The sequence below is a fragment of the Pelodiscus sinensis genome, chromosome 1 (assembly GCF_052426305.1).
Source record: "Pelodiscus sinensis isolate ZL-2025 chromosome 1, ASM5242630v1, whole genome shotgun sequence".
Lineage (NCBI taxonomy): Eukaryota > Metazoa > Chordata > Testudines > Trionychidae > Pelodiscus > Pelodiscus sinensis.
This window is the reverse complement of record NC_143052.1, coordinates 90,569,192-90,585,300: the sequence shown is the minus strand read 5'-3', so window position 1 is coordinate 90,585,300 and position 16,109 is coordinate 90,569,192. Positions and strand designations below refer to the sequence as shown.

Below are 16,109 nucleotides of genomic sequence, written 5' to 3'. Positions count from 1 at the left end.
TTAGCTACGAGCCCTCCTACGCCCACGAGGGGCGGTGGCAGGCGCTCCCCAGTCCCGCCCGTTCACCCCAGCAGCCAGCCCGGCCCAATGCTCCCCTGGCCAGCTCGCCCCAGCGCTGCCGCACCCTCCCCCACACGCAGCCCAGCCCCCTGTGACGCGCCAGCCGGAGCCCGGACAGTCCCTCTTGGGTCCCCGCACCGCGCGACAGCCCCCGGCCAGCAGCGCATCCTCGCTCGCTCTCTGTACCACGTGCGCCGCCGCGCTCCCAGTCTAGTTGCCGCGGCAACAGCAGATAAAGGCCTTTGCGGCATTTCGATTGGTCGGGGAAGGTTCGGCCCCGCTCCTGCGGGGGGTGGAGCCGCGGCCGGTAGGGTGCCTCGCAGGTTGATGGGCTGAGGAGGGAGGGAGCGGAGGGGGGGGGGGGGGGTGCGTCGCGCGTCGTTGTCACGCGCTGCGCTCTGCTCCTGCCGCTCCCTCTCTCCCTGTGATCCTGACACGCGCAGCTGCGTCGCGCGCGGGGGAATCTCGAGGGCCAAAGGATCGTCCGTGCACTGCCCGAAGCCCACGCGCCAGCCTCGCTCGTGGAGCCCGGTGAGTGGCGCGTCCCGGATCCCTAAGCGCCCCCTGGCCCGCCCTGCCCCACGCGTGGCTGGAGCCCCCGAGTCCGGGCGTCTCCAGCAGCCCCCGAGAGGAGGACTTGGGTCTGGGACCCTTGCAAGCTCCCTCCTGTTCTCTGCTCCCCGCCTCCTGCCCAAGTGGGCTTTGCTCAGTCAAAAATGACCGGTGCTCAAATGCCTGGAAGGCCCCTTTGCCATCATAGGGGTTTTCACAACCCCTCCAGCCAGCCTGGGGTGCAGCAGCACAAATGAGCAAGCTGAAGAAAAGCTGCTGCAGGGGCTCGAGTGCAGGGTGCATCACGGGTTTTCAAAGGAGGGGGGGTCTCCTTGGACTTAGTTGCCTGAAATAAGAGCAAATGAAAACGGAGATGACTTTTTTCCATCTTTAAAAAGTCATGAATTTAAGACCCAACAAACAAACCCTGAAAAGATTAGCACAGAAGGGTTCAAGTGTGCTGCTGAAGATCAGCAGAAAGACCCACTGTGTAAATCGGACCTTCTCTAGTGTGAATAGCTGCTCTTGGGATCTTCCAGTCAAAGCTGCTCATTTCATTGACAAAAAGAACTGGCTGCAGAGCCAGCGTATTGCTGTGGGAGAGGGAGCTGGGTTCTAATCTGCCTCAAGTATCTGCCACTGCATCTCCAGCCAGGATCTGATTGCAAAATCCTTTTGGGGATGACCAGGCAGAGGGAGTAGAAGGACTGGCAAAGCCAGGGTGGAGTTTGAATTGGAAGCAGATAGAAAAATAATCTGTTGACTGGTGAGTTGATGATAGATGAGATCTGCAGGTCACAAGGGAAATATAAATAGAGTCATTTTTACTGTCACTTTTAGGACTATAACTTCACTTTCAGGTTTTGAAAGTGGAAGAGATGTGGCAGGGAAGTCAGTCATGTAGTCAGCCTTCCCCCATTACTCTTGGAAGCTTAGCAATAGTTACATATTCATTTCCCCGCTCTCTTCCATCATTTCCTCTGCCCATTGGTGTCAGTTCTCAAGCAGCTATTATATTATCCATGGTTTTATCATGGCATTTCCTCTGACATCTGGAAACTGGTCTTGGCAGCTTTTATCCCCGCCCTGACTCAGATAATTCAATAAGTGCCAAGGTGAAAAAAGCAGGGCCTTTGTTGCACATGGGTAATATGGGAATTTCATTGACATAACTAGCCTTTGAAGAAGTAGATACTACTGGTAAAGAATGAATAAACAGACATCTAAATTAAATGATCTTCTCCCATATTTCAAGTGCCAGTCTGATTTATGTTTCTTGACTGATTCTTTATCCCACCACTGATCTCTCTGCCACTCTTCATTGCAAGTCTGAGGGTACGTGTGCACTACAGAGAAGATCAAAGCTACCGCTATGGATCTTCCAGGGTTCAAATTTGCGGGTCTAGTGAACACACACTAATTTGAACTGAGAGGGGGCACTCTGGTCGATGCTGGTAATCCTGCTTCCATGAGGAGTAAGGGAAGTGGATCAGACATACCCTGAGAGTGAACAACATTCTATTTTTACATGTAAATTTCCCATCTACCCACAGAAAACTACAGTTATCTCAATGTATGCATGAGTGTGTTTTAGTTACTCATGGAAGATGTCCAGAAATGAAGCAGATATAGAGACTGCCTATTTAATTCCAGATTATGAGGATGCCCTGATTAAGAGGGGCCTGATTAAGAGGAGCTTTGTGAGGCTCAGTCAGGAGGATAGAGCACATGATGAGAGGGGACCCAGGAATCAAGTGAGAGAAAGGGAGGAAAATGCTCAAGGACTTGAGAAGGAGATGGGGATAGCAGGGAAATTGCCGAAATTTTGAGTTGTAGGAACATGACTGAAGAAGAAAGGCAGGACTGAAATCCACAAATACATCCCTGAGAATGTGGGATAAACCCTCCTGATCTCGCTCCTCAGGCTCTAGAAAATGGATACACTTCCACAATGTTTATCAGTAAAATTGGGGAAGGGAGATTCCTTCCCAGCCTCAGATCTGGCAATTTTTAGTTTATCCCTGTCCTGTGCATGTGAGTGAGAATCTCTGGTGGTTTGATATCTAGTCCTGTGAATCTGAGGTGATAGAAAACATGATTTATAGGGTAGAAATGAATGTCATCTTCACTCTTACACTTCCTGCTAACTTGCTTTGCACTATCAGGAGGGGAGGGGGATCTTGCTAGGTGAGGGAAGTCAGCTGACAGGTTGGGCAGAGGAAAAGCAGTCTTACACACCCTTTTTTATGCAAATTTGATTTGGTTGATTGCTCCAGTGTAAAAATTCAACAAGAATTGTATGAAATCCATCAATATGGCATCAAATCAGCTAAAACACTTAACATGTCATAGAACTCACAGATAGAAGCAATCTGTCAGGTCACATCCTGTCCATTCTGCCACCATGGCTTATGCAGAATTGTTCCATGGAGCCCATTTTCCAGGGCATTGTCCAGTGTTGAATAACAGCTCAGTGACAGGAGTTTCATCAGTTCACTTGGGGAATTATGCTGTAATTTAATAATGTGGAGGTCCTTATTGATTGATCTCCATCTTAAATTCCCCTTGGCTCAGAAATATCCTTTTGCTCTTTACCATATTCCTGGGTCATCCTTAGTACTTTCACTCCCTTCTTACTACTTACACCCTTCAAATTTCATTTTCTTGCAACACACTCATCATTAAGAAGTTATTTGAATTTCTTAATTTTATGCTGTATAATAATTTTAATTAAGGGTATTCCTGAATGAGTGGCAGTCAGATCCAGCTGAATGAGCAATTTTGGAATATCCTGAAGGGATTTTCAGAAACTCTTTGATGAGATTCCCAGAAGCACAATACACCATCTGCTTTTAAGTATACTGCCCTTCATGCATAAGATCACTGATTACATCTAGGGAAAGATTTAAAAGGAAATGGTGGAACAGCACCGAGTGATTCCCATTCCCTTTATCAGCTAACTTTCTGGATTTGGTACACAGAACAAGATAAAACAAAAAGACTCTTGCGGCACTTTAAAGACTGACAAATTTATTTGAGCATAAGCTTTCGTGGGCCGGAGGCCACTTTGTCATATGTACGAAGTGGAAATGTCAGTTTGATAGGTACATATCCATATCCATAGATAGGAGTGTTGCATTACTATGTGGAGGACTAATGCTAATAAGGTCAATTCAGTCAGGATAGATGTGGCCCACTCCTGTCTTAATGTGTGTGTGTGTGTGTGTATATATATATATATATATATATTTTCCTGCCTAACTGATGTTTCCATTTCATGCACCCGACAAAGCAGGTTACAGCCTACAAAGGCTTGTGCCCAAATACATTTGTAAATCTTTAAGGGGCCACACAACTCCTCCTTGTTTTTGCTGAAACAGATTATCACGGTTACCCTTCTGAAACGTGTGAGAACAAGATAAATGTACCATGTGGTGTCTTGAATCCCAGTGATATATTGCTTTTGGGTACATTCACTACAACGTAGTATCATAGGGCATGACATACGTCTGCTTTGCCCTTGAGACAAACATAAGAAAGTAGAGATAATCCACAAATGTAAGAATATTATGGACCGGGATGAGAGGAGAATGTATCCCACATGGTTTGGATGTAGGGATGGGACAGAGATAGATGGGCAGTAATAGCAATGAAAGTTAATATGACAAATCTCCCAGTCTTCCAGTGGTGGAAGTAACTTAAAATTTCTTACAGGTATTGTCCTATTACAACCCGGGTCCCTGCCAGCTCTCTGAATAGCTCTCTGCTGGCTTTTGCTGCAGTTCAGCCAGCTCTTGCCAGAGCTGTGCACTGGGACACACCCGCTTTCACCTCTGCTCTCTACCCTTGACCAATTCTGGAAAGACCTGAGGAGGAGGACAGAGACATAAGCAGCCCTTAGTGTACTGGTAAAGCCTATAGAATAATCCGACTCTCTCTTTGATGCAACTGTCACAGTTTCAGGGAACCTGCACTTGTATTCTCTGCTCTGTGATCCACTCCAGAAGTGCCCAGACAGGTCTTCAGCAGTCAACTGTCTGGAAGGGATCCTTGTCCCACTGCCACTGACCCACTGCGAGATTTAAGGCTGCCCAGCTCCTGCCTTACACTGTAATATCCACAGCAAGCCTGTCTGCCTGACAGCCAATGCTTGTGCATTGATCTCAGTTTCTGGGGGGGGGGGGTTATTTCCAGTGTGTAGCCAGCAGTAACAAGTTACTAAGTGCCAGCAATGCCCCACTGCCACGTATATTGGCCAAACTCGGCAGTCTCTCTGACAAAGGATTAAAGGACACAAATCAAGTATTCAAAATGGTGACACACAGAAACCTGTTGGGGAACATTTTAACTTGCCTGGGTACTCATTAATGGATTTAAAAGAGGCCATCCTCTTACAAAGTCATTTCAGGAACCAGCTAGAGAGAGAAACTGCACAACTGGCTTTCATATGCAAATTTGACACACTAAGCCAGGGACTGAACAAAGATGTTTCTTGGATGGGCCATTATATTCTACACCCAAATAACAGCAAAAGCTAAGTATCAGGCACTTACAGTCCACTTTATTAGCCTCATTTAGCATGGACACTTTAATTGACAATTTTTTTTCTTTCCCTCCCCCATCTCCTCTTTTTCTGCTACTTATTTGTACCTCTGGATCCCTTGCTCTATTCATCTGAAGAAGTGGGTTGTGCCCATGAGAAAGTTCATGTTACTATCTATATGTTTTGTTAGTCTCTAAGGTGCTACAGGACCATTTGTTGTTTTTTAAGTTTTTTTAAGTTATCATACAGTTATTTCTAAGGCCCTGTCTATACTAACCCCTGCTGTTGACATATTAGTTGCTGCATCTTGCATGTGGTACGGTCAGCAGGGACTGCTCTCCTGTGGATGACGGTTTCTTTTCTCATCCTGGTGGAGTACCAGCATCGATGGGAGAGCACTCAGAAATCGACTTATCGTGTTTAAGGGACACAATAAATCAACAGCCAGTGGATCTATCACTGCAGCATGCATCCCTGGTGTAGTAGAGACAAGCCCCAAGCAATTATAATTATTCTTGAAATAGACGCAGTAAAGAGAAGCCATAAAAACCAATAAACAGATTTAAATACATGCTGAACATACCACACATCAGTCTTAAGGGGCCCTTGTAAGCAAAAGTCTTTCCAACCTTTCCATGAGGACTGCTCCTCCCTCTTCTCCATGGACAGAAAGTTCTGTTTGATTGCTGGATCAGAAAGAAGTCCCTGGGTTAGTTCAAGACCATCCTGTTATACCAAATGCGCTTTGTCTGCTAGTCCCTGGGAAACCCAGCTTAAACCAATATATGCAAACCACTCCAGGGAATGGTCCCCCTCTAGAGCTGTTTAGACTCAGGGCACATCTACACTGCAGGGCAAAACTCAAATTAAGCTATGCAACTTCATCTACGTCCGTTGTGTAGCTGAAGTTGAAATAGCTTATTTTTGGCTTTTGGCACTGTCTACACAGCAGGAAGTTGAAAGAAGAACACTCTTCCTTCAACTTCTCTTACTCCTTGTGAAATGAGGGTTACAGGAGTCAGAGTAAGAAGTCCTCCAACTCGACATTATTTTGAAATAATGGCTTGCTGTGTAGATGTGGTCTTTGTTATTTTGGAATAATGTCAGTTGTTCTGAAATAACGCTGCTGTGTAGACATACCGTCAGTGAGTTGCCTTAATCTCACCCCACACACACTGTTTTTAGCTTCAGGAAAAGTTGTGGTAATCTTCCCCTGTGGAGTAGAGGACAGTCTTATATAAACCATTCATAAAGTGCTTTTAAAAATCCCACCTTAAGTAGGCCTCCACTGTGATTTATGTCTCGCTGCAGATGTTTTCTGTGCTTGTCTTGCCTTCTGAGCCTCTTGTCCTATGCTTGACGATTTTTGTTTCAGTCACCAAAACATATGATGATCAGAAATGAAAACTGAACCCAAAATCCCCTGCATAACATTCAGAGCTGGCATGTGCAGGTGCAATTCCTGTTGTCTGGAGGGGGCGGGGCGGTGAGAGGAGAGGTCAGCCTTGCTTAGGAAATGGCAGAAGTTGGTCTTCTTATTCTACCCCTGATTGTGGTAGAACAGGGGACTAAAAGTCAGAAAACCTGGTCCTGTCCCTGGCTCTGACACAGATGTCCTGTATGACCTTGACCAAATCACACCTCTATACATTTTATTTAAATAAAGAGAATAATATTTCCTTGCTTTGCATGGGGATGGGTGGTCCTGAGTATGGATTATTGTTGTCTGTAAAATGCTTTGTGTTGTGAATGGTGAATGTTTCTGGAATGATAGTGTTAGAGAACGGGTCCCCTGTAAATGTGCAGATCAGATATAGCACAAGCTGTGACCATGCAAACTTCCTCACCCTCTTTCACCAACTGCCTCATCTCTGATATGAATGTAGCAGCTCTAATGTGAGGGGATATGTTGGTCTCCATAACCTATTCAGCTCTTGGCCTCTCTGCTGAGGCTGCTAACAAGGCAGACAGTTAATGCCAATAGCGTTGGTTAAGCTGAGTGCTTGTTGTTTTGCCTCTCTTAGGGCTCTGTTGGTTTGAAAAGGGAACATTACAAACAATCCAAGAGTGAAGTCTTATAAGAAAAATTAGCTGTTCAAAGTAAGTAACTTCTAGGCTTAGTTACAGTAACAGATAATCTATTAACATTTCACATCAGTTTAGGTACATTGCAGTCAGTAAATAAAAATCAGAGACCTGAGTCAAATGAAAAGCAGAATTTATAAATGTGACTATATTAATGGGATTCTTTTAAAAAACAATTCAGCCCCTCTAGCCATTGCTCTCTGAGAACACATCTACACTGCAGGGCAAAAGTCAAATTAAGATACGCAACTTCAGATACGTCAATTGCGTAGCTGCAGTTGAAATAGCTTATCTTGGCTTTTGGTGCTGTCTATAGAGCAGGCAGTTGAAGGAAGAACATTCTTCCTTTGACTTTCCTTACCCCTCGTGAAATGAGGGTTACAGAAGTCAGAGTAAGAAGTCCACAACCTTGAAATTATTTTGAAATAATGGCTTTCTATGTAGACATGCACTTCGTTATTTTGAAATAACTGATGTTATTTCGTCGACGGAGCCATGTAGTCTAGACATACCCTGGGAGACTAGAGAACTGTCCCAGTGGAATCAGAGGAAGAAGTGGTGCTTAACCAGGAATCAGAGGTGCTTAACCAGGGCAGAGTGTGGCATAATTGGCACTGAATCTTACAAAGTAAAGTGCCAAACTGAGACAAAGCAGGATACTAAAGGGCAGATTTTTGCATTTAAAAAAGAGCAAAATTGTGTTCTAAACTGGAAGCAGGAGGGCTGTAAACAAGGATGGAGTGGCCTGGGTCCCATTAGTTAGATCTGTGGTGTCTAACCAGTTCTGAAGCAGTAGCTATTGTAGTGGCTACTGCTATAGTGACCTACCCACCCTCAAACAGCCAAATAGCCATATTCTTCAAGCCAACTAGCCACACTCAACCAGACAAATAGCCACATGTGGCTAGTGGCTAGCAAGTTAGACACCATGGAGTTAGATAGTCTCTGCCACGTCTCCTTGTGTCTGAACAGTTTTGTGCTGGCATTCACCTTAATCAATCTCCATCTGCTTCCCTCCACTTTCTCCAGAAGCCATGCCCCACTTCTTGGATTGGTTCGTGCCAGTGTATCTGATGATCTCCATTCTCATCTTGGTGGGCTTCGGAGCTTGCATATACTACTTTGAACCAGGCCTGCAGGAGGCCCACAAGTGGCGGACGCAAAGGCCGATCATGGAACGAGATCTTCGGAAAACACTGATGATACGGGATAACCTAGCCTTTGGGGTGCCTGAGGTCTAGTATTCTGCATGTGGAGAGTTTCTAGAAAAAAAGCCAAAGTGTGGTCTTTTCTGGGTGGGCTTACAAGGATAGGTCTGAATGCACATTTCACTCTCTGCTGACACAGATCTCTGTTAATCATCAGAGTTACCTCTTTTTTTCTTCTCCAAGGCAAGATTTGTGCACCTCTATTAACTCAAGGCTTTCAGGTCTCCCTAAGCAAGATGGTCATTACTCGGTAAAGGATTCCTGCACCACTCCATGACCTGGATTTTTGGATCCATCAAAGGTAAAAGTCTCTGTTATTCATTATCCAGAGGAGGATACATGCACCTATTCGTTACCTTTTAAAAAATTCTTAAGGGTACCAGAGGATCACACATAGACTTGATATGGGACATGAATCCTTTTACTGATAGTTCACTGGTTTAAATCTAGCCTAGTTTGCTAGGGTATGAAATGGGTTGTTATTGGATGCCTCTTTGACGACTTATGTAAGGTGACTTTGGTGGGGCTCAGCACAGTTCTTCGTGGACAACTGTGCACATCACAGAAATCACCAATGCCCCCGAATTGGCATCAGTGTTTTGAATCTCATTAGAAAGGCTAAGGATTGAATGAGCCATGGAGAGTGAATTCCCAACTCTCCCTTAGAGGTGATCTTCCCAGCTCAGGAGTGAAACACACAGGAGGGGCAAAATGAGTGAAGATTGCATTACTGATGCCCATGTTATACCTGTTTGGGAGATAGAGGACTTCAGTCTCTAGGGCTGTCAATCTGCACTTTCATGAGCACTACATTCATACAAAATGTTCTTCTGAAGAGGTCTGTGTGGATCTCTTGCACCTCTCCTTGACCCAGGACTCTGGATTTATTGCATAGGTCTCAAGAGATCCACTACTAGACATTGGATCTTCTGCATCTGATCATGACCCAGGGATCAAGGGTCCTTTATTATAAATAGATTTGCACTCCTTTGGTCGTCTATTCTACGGCACTTTTTTAAATGGATCCCTTAGTGCATCAGTTCTGTTGCTGCTCCCTCTTGACTGTCATAATCATTGAAAACTGAAATACTCCCGGGAGAACCATGCACTGTGAATCTCTGATAAGGGACACTGAGCCAAACAGGTAGAGATGGGGCACTACTAATGACTGTGCTTTCTGGATCTCGCCTGTATACTGCAGACCATATAATGTGTATATATACACTGTATTTGCACTTTCCTCCACTCTTCCTAGAGCTGATTTGCTAACAAAGTACTATAAGAAAATGTGACTCCATGGGAGAGTGGGAATCCAGCACCTTTTCCTTTATGGCAAATAATGTGCAAATCATAGCTAATAACACTGGCCCAGCTCAGAGCCAATGACATGAGGTATCCTACAGCAGCTACTACTGTGCCACACTGCTTAGAACTGTGTTAAGTCCTGTTCCATGGTACTTTGTATCTCTTCTGATCCTTCACGCCTCTGACTTTTTCTCATTTACTATGCTAACATGCCCTATTGTCCTCACTTCTTTACACTATATATTACAAAACTCTTGTCTTGACTAGTGATGCCCAGGTATCTACATTCCATACAGAACCACTGTCATGTGATACTGCTGTTCCATTGTCAGTGCATTCCATACCAGCCACGGCCACCTTTTGATACATCCTGCAGCATATTTTATATACTTATTACATAGCCTTTGTTGCCCGATTGGCCACCCTTCTCTACATTTTATTGTAATACAATGCCTGCTGCCCTATTGTGCACATAGCTGTACATTCCATACCATCTGCACACATGAAGTGCTGCTGTTTTGTACACACTTTAGTACATTCCATGTCATCTGACTGCCCATGGTGCTAAAGTTCAGTGCCATGCTCTCTGATGGCTCCACTAGATGCAGGCATGCAGACAAGCTTTCCCCCATCATGGCTGCTGGATCAGCTCACAGCATGTCTTCCCTAGGATGAGGGTTTTGCAGACAGTGATAATTCTCACTGGAAACTGTTGACAGAGCTTTTTCATCCATTACTGAATGAAGGATGGAGAACATAGTGGGTGACTTGTCATGGGGGGGGGGGAAGTTGCTTGGGGAATAACATTTAAGTTAGCAGTGATGGCTTTAGTACAAACAGAAACTGTCTTCGACATCTGGCAAATGTCATTGGTCTTTATTGGCCATTTCATCTGCCCAGGTCAGATAAAGCACCATCATTCACACAAGATCCCAACTGGGGGGGGAGGGAGAGGAGAGAGAGGACTTCCTAGGTCTGTCAGGCATCTCAGATGCAGGACAGTTGAATCCCTACATTCAGACTGGAACATGGTGATCTTGAGGCAGGTGTCATAACATGGGTTGTGAGTCAGGAAAATACTGAAGCATGTGCCTAAATTTCCATACATAAGTTGTCCTACGTGCTAGTACCTTGCTGAATCAAAGCCATAAAGGTGCAAATGTCTCAGTGCAGCATCAGTGTAGCATCTGGTGATGGTTGTGTTCCTCAGTATGAATACCAATAAATGGCAGCCCTCGATCTCATTGACAATATCTATTGCCCAAAGGTCACTCAAATTAATAAAGCCATAGTCTCTGAATGTTATCTTAGAGACCTGCCTCTTGGGCCTTGACTGTTGTAATCTGGTGGTTAGGCCACCAATGCAAATGGACCCCAGGTTGAACAATGGGGAAGCAATAAAAACCTTTGGACTAGAGATCCAGGAGCTCAGAGATGTCAGGGACAGGTTAAAATATTCCCATAAGACCAAGGTTCTACTTTTTGAAAAGACTCAAGCTAAGGAAATCTTTCTCTCTGTGTCTCGTGTTCCCAATTTCTTTTTATGAAAGAATCCCTGTTAATGTGTGTATAGCAGTCATCCCACAGAGCCAGTCTGCCCTCCAGAAATGGCTGGGAGCTGATTCAAGCACCTACTTACAGTCAGGGGGTCTAACAGTTCCTGTGGAAAGGGTAAAAAAGGACCCACCATAGACACTGACCTCTCCTCCCATTCAGGCAGCCCCCAAACCCTGGATAGATGTACATTGCCAGGAAGTGATGGGGATCTTGGACTATGTTTAAACTGTCCAGGGGTGGGGATGGGGAGGATGGAATGTCTTCAGGAATGTCACCAGCATGAACTCTACAATCACTTGTATTTCACCAGCAGAAAATTCATCTTCATAAGCTACATTTAAAAAAAACAGGAAATGAATGATTGAGTCTCGTGCCAATGCTGTGTGGGATGTGACAGGCAGCCTGACTGTCTGGAACAACTCATATCTTCAGTGTGTGGGGGTATCCTTATCTGTTTGTGCCTAAACTGACTCGTAAATGAATCTCCACTGATCCTACTATGAAACAGAGCTACAGAATCATACTGGAGAAGGGGCTAGACTCAGTAGTCTGTCATTTCTCTCTCTGAACCCTCTGGATCTCTTTCCTGTTCTGTGCCATTCTCTGTGTATAGTCTATTCCCACATCCCCCAGGCCCTGGATTAACTGGATGAAATTGAACAGAAAGAAAATGAAGTGAATGAAATTGAACAGAAAATATTTCCCTACAGTGGGATCCATTAAGTCTTGGAATAGTCTCCCTAGGGCAATAGTGAAAACCCTGTCACTTGGGACTTATTAAAGCAAGACTGGACAGGGTCTTGAAGACTATATTATAGGGAAGAATCCCTCATGGGCAGCTGGAGGGCCTAGATGTGTTATAGCAAGTACCTGCCATCTTTCACTTGTCTGACACCTCTCCCTGTTCAACTGTCTGATGCCCCAGTACTGTGAATACCCACCTTTAGCCTAACAGCTAAAATAGACATAAGCTCCAAAGCTCTGTTTGATTAGATTGTTTTTTTCAGTGTGTGTTTTGCACTGTTTGGTCCTGATGAAGTTAGCACTAACAGTCAAGTGTTTTCCACTGTTACTTTGTAATTTATTCTCATTAGAGTCAAAAGTCTATATAATAAGTGTATGTAATAAAATGTGTATTAGTGACGTGTTTTCTGGTGCTTTATTATTCTTGGGGTTTATTTTTAATGTAATATGGGTTTGTTAAATTCTATCTGGGATTATACTGGCTACTAGATATGAAGTCATTGGAGAGGGGCACGTCTACACAGCAGAGTTACTTTGAAATAATGTCCATTACTCCAGAATATCATTATGTGCTGTCTACACAAGAAGCCTGCTATTTCAAAATAAACCTTGTTGTATGAGGACTAAGGAGGGCAGCGGAATAGCGATGTATTTCAAAATAAGTGCCGTGTAGACAGCACCACATTTTGAAATAAGCTATTTGTAAATAAGCTAAGCAGTTTGTGTAGCTCAAATTGCGTAGCTTATTTCGAGCTACACACTACTATGTAGATGTACCCTTAGAGGTCTATTAGCAGGAATCTTGATGGTGTTTTTTACTTTTCTTCTCTAAAAGGCCTATGCACCACTTAATCCCTACAGTCCTTCAGAGGGACTTCAGTGGTTCATAGGCTTTGTACAGGCCCCATGCACAAAGGGGACTTTCATCCACAGAGCCTCAGAGCAGGGATCACTCAGAATAGGTGTTTTGAATCCCTCATGATCATTCTTCTGTGATGTCAGGTGAGAGAATTGTTAGAATTCAGCACTTCATCTCCTATGCCTCTCACCATTTGCACATCTCCCAGTGAGGCTAACAATGTGCTTGAAGCAGGAGTATAGAACGCCTATAACTGAGAATCCCATTTAGCTGAGCAGGCACTGGAGGCTAAAGTATGGGACAGGAAATTGGGAGATTTCCAGCTCTGACTTCCTGAATGGCCTTGGACAAATCATTTAATGACTCATTTTCATCCTCTAGGCTGGTAGGATTAAGTTGGTGGGTGTGTTGTTTGTCATTGGAAATGTAATTTTTTTGTCTGTGCAACTGCATCTCAGAGTTGAGCCTTGGCCTTGATGTTACAATATTGTGACTATTGTTAATGTATAATAAGTTGAACCTCTCTAGTCCAGTACTCTGGTCCGGCAACATCCGTGGTCCGGCATGATTTTAGTTAGTCAGATGTCCACTTATCATGGGTGTGTCCAAGTTTCCCGCGGTCCTATAAAGATTGTTTGCAGCTACCAGTCCTGGCTCTGTGTTCTGTGCTGTTATTAAGCTCTAATTTACCCTAAATGTCTTCTAAGTGCCCAGTAAGCAGTGGAAGTGTTGATAATGCTGCTAGATAATATTGACCTCCCATGGTTCAGCAAATTCTCTGGTTCTGCACCAGTCAGGTTCAGAGGATGCCAGAATAAAGAGATTCAACCTGTATTTCCTATAACAGTTGTATAATGGAAATTAACAGGGGCAGCAATAGTTGAATAATATTCTTGAGGGAGAAAGAAAAGAAAGCTGTAATCTCTCTAACATCAAGCAGTCACAGCCCACTGAAGACATCAGGTATGGATGTTTGTAGTTTTATACATTTAATGCAGGCCAGTTCTTTATCTCAATGGTTTCAGTAATGCATGCTCTGAGTATATCTTAGAGTAATTAAGCAGGAGGAAAATTGCTGATTGTCAGGAAATATTTCCTCACAGTGAATTACAGCTAAATGTGGAGGATCCTCTGAAGGGAAGGGGGAGTAGTCCCAGTGCCTGGAAGATTTATAACAAAACTGGAAAAATCACTAGAGAAGAAACTATAGAAATAAGAATAATGCTGCAGTGGTCAGAAGAGACGGGTGGATTAGATTATCTCATAGGTCAGTCAAGGCAGGTTGCTTGAAGAGAGAAGCCAAGCCAAAGGGATCCAGAAATACCAAACAAGGGTAAAACTGAACAGGAAGAGGCATATACACATGGATTGGGAATATATTTAAAAGCACCCCATACTACAGGGCTGCCAGGGTGCTTGTAACCCACCCACCTGCAGAATGTGTCAACACACGAAAAAAATAAATCCACATAATAAACTATTCACTTTCAAAATAGTATTTTGATAATATTCTATCCCAGCCCCTACCTATGCAGGTGCTGTGCTAGTGTAACTCCATACATTCAATACTGGGCAATCCAATGATCTCCATTGCAGTTAGAAATTGGTTACACTAGAAGAAGTGCACAATTTTTCTCCTTGTTTTCCGGTATGTAAAACTTCCCATGTATTGGAATTCTGTCATGAAAACAGCCCATGGGGACCTCTGACTCACCCTCTCTTTAGATTGTTCGTCCTCCTATTCAGAAGGGGCCAGCTGATTGTATACCAATGGATTGCCATGGCATGCTTCCATCTCCTCATTTTATTTCCTTGCTTTTGTTTGTTTTTCTATTTATCTTGGTTTGATTTGTCTTCTGGGTTGACATCATGGAACACAAAAGATGAACAAAAAAGGGTGCATTTTAAAAATGGCCCACAGTCCTACCAAGACAAGTCACAATTGCAGTAGTGCTGTAAGTCAGGGAGTGGTCAATACAAGGATGAGATACCTCCCAGGAGAACACAAGTGCACATGTGGACGATTAGCACTGAATCGATGCTGTAGCATGCCTTAGTGGCTTTTGTGCTGCTGGAAGTGCTGTATTTCCATGGAGCCATCGAATCAAGCTCCAGGACTCCTGGCACTTTTCACATGGAAAGACTTACTTTACTAACTCAAACTCTAGCCAAATGCCAGTCTGGGTAATTACATTCTGCCCACCCTCAATAACCCCCAGGCAGTTTCAGACAAAAGTTATTCTGCACATCCCTGTCACAGCGGGCAGTCAGCCCCAGGGCACCTCTTCTTGGTTGCTTTGGGAATTAGCTCTTCAGCCCTGGAGTGCCCCCTTTCAGCTGGTCTCCTGGCTGCTGGTACCATCCTAGGTCAGTGCCCCTGCACTCTAGGGTCCGCCCCTCCCAGGGAATCCCCAGTCCCCCTACAACACCTTGCCTCAGTGACCCACTAGTCATCATAGACCCTTATCTCAGGGGCAAACTGCAGCCTGAAATGGCCACTCATCATTGGCAAGGGGGGATGGACCTGCTGCCTTTGCTTATCCTGGCTGTTTCCCTGCAGCCTTAGTACACTCAAGCCTTGCCTCAGGCCCTGCAGCCTGGGAATAAGGTGAGGCCAGAACTCCCCAGCACTGCTCTATCTACAGCCCTAGTATTCTTAGGTATTGTCTCAGGTCCTGCACACACTATGTCTACACTCGTGGCTTCTTGTGCCAGAAATATGCAAATTAGGCTAAGTGTGGAATATTGCCGAGCCTCATTTGCATACCTAATGAGCCACCATTTTGCAGAAGAGGCTCTTGTGCCAGAAGGAGCTGTCTACACTGCCCCTTCTTGCGCAAGAAAAAACCTCTTGTGTAATGCCGTTCTTCCTGAAAAGTAATTGGCGTAATGGCATTGTGCAAGAGGGCTTTTCTGGCACAAGAAGGGGCAGTGTAGACAGCTCCTTCTGGCGCAAGAGCCTCTTCTGCAAAAATGGCGGCTCATTAGGTATGAAAATGAGGCTTGGCGATATTCCACACTTAGCCTCATTTGCATATTTCTGGCACAAGAAGCCGCGAGTGTAGACATAGCCTGGGAGTGAGGTTAGGCCAGAGCTCCCCAGCTCTGCCTGCCTCTTCCCAGGACTGCTCTGTCTCAGGAAGCTTCCAGCTTCCCTGGCAGCCAGGTCCCTCCTACTCCTCAGCTAGAGCAAGAG

The 16,109-nt window shown here is 44.7% G+C and overlaps 1 protein-coding gene across 3 annotated transcripts; it reads left to right on the top strand.

Annotated features, from left to right (window-relative positions):
• Positions 1-207: 207 nt before the first annotated feature.
• Positions 208-15,621, top strand: SMIM45 (small integral membrane protein 45). Of its 3 annotated transcripts, XM_075935906.2 has the most exons (4): positions 208-591; positions 4,327-4,520; positions 7,180-7,255; positions 8,270-15,621. In XM_075935906.2, exon 4 carries the CDS (start codon positions 8,275-8,277, stop codon positions 8,479-8,481), a length of 207 nt encoding a protein of 68 aa, XP_075792021.1. In that variant the 5' UTR covers positions 208-591; positions 4,327-4,520; positions 7,180-7,255; positions 8,270-8,274; the 3' UTR covers positions 8,482-15,621. The 3 variants fall into 3 exon arrangements, with proteins under 3 accessions (XP_075792021.1, XP_075792014.1, XP_075792032.1); XM_075935899.2 differs by lacking the exon at positions 4,327-4,520 and having other exon boundaries at positions 8,270-15,620; XM_075935917.2 differs by lacking the exons at positions 4,327-4,520; positions 7,180-7,255.
• The last annotated feature ends 488 nt before the right edge of the window (positions 15,622-16,109 follow it).

What these genes read in the sequence shown, in the direction of transcription:
- SMIM45 (XM_075935917.2), top strand. Translation starts at nt 8,275, where the DNA reads ATGCCCCACTTCTTGGATTGGTTCGTGCCAGTGTATCTGATGATCTCC.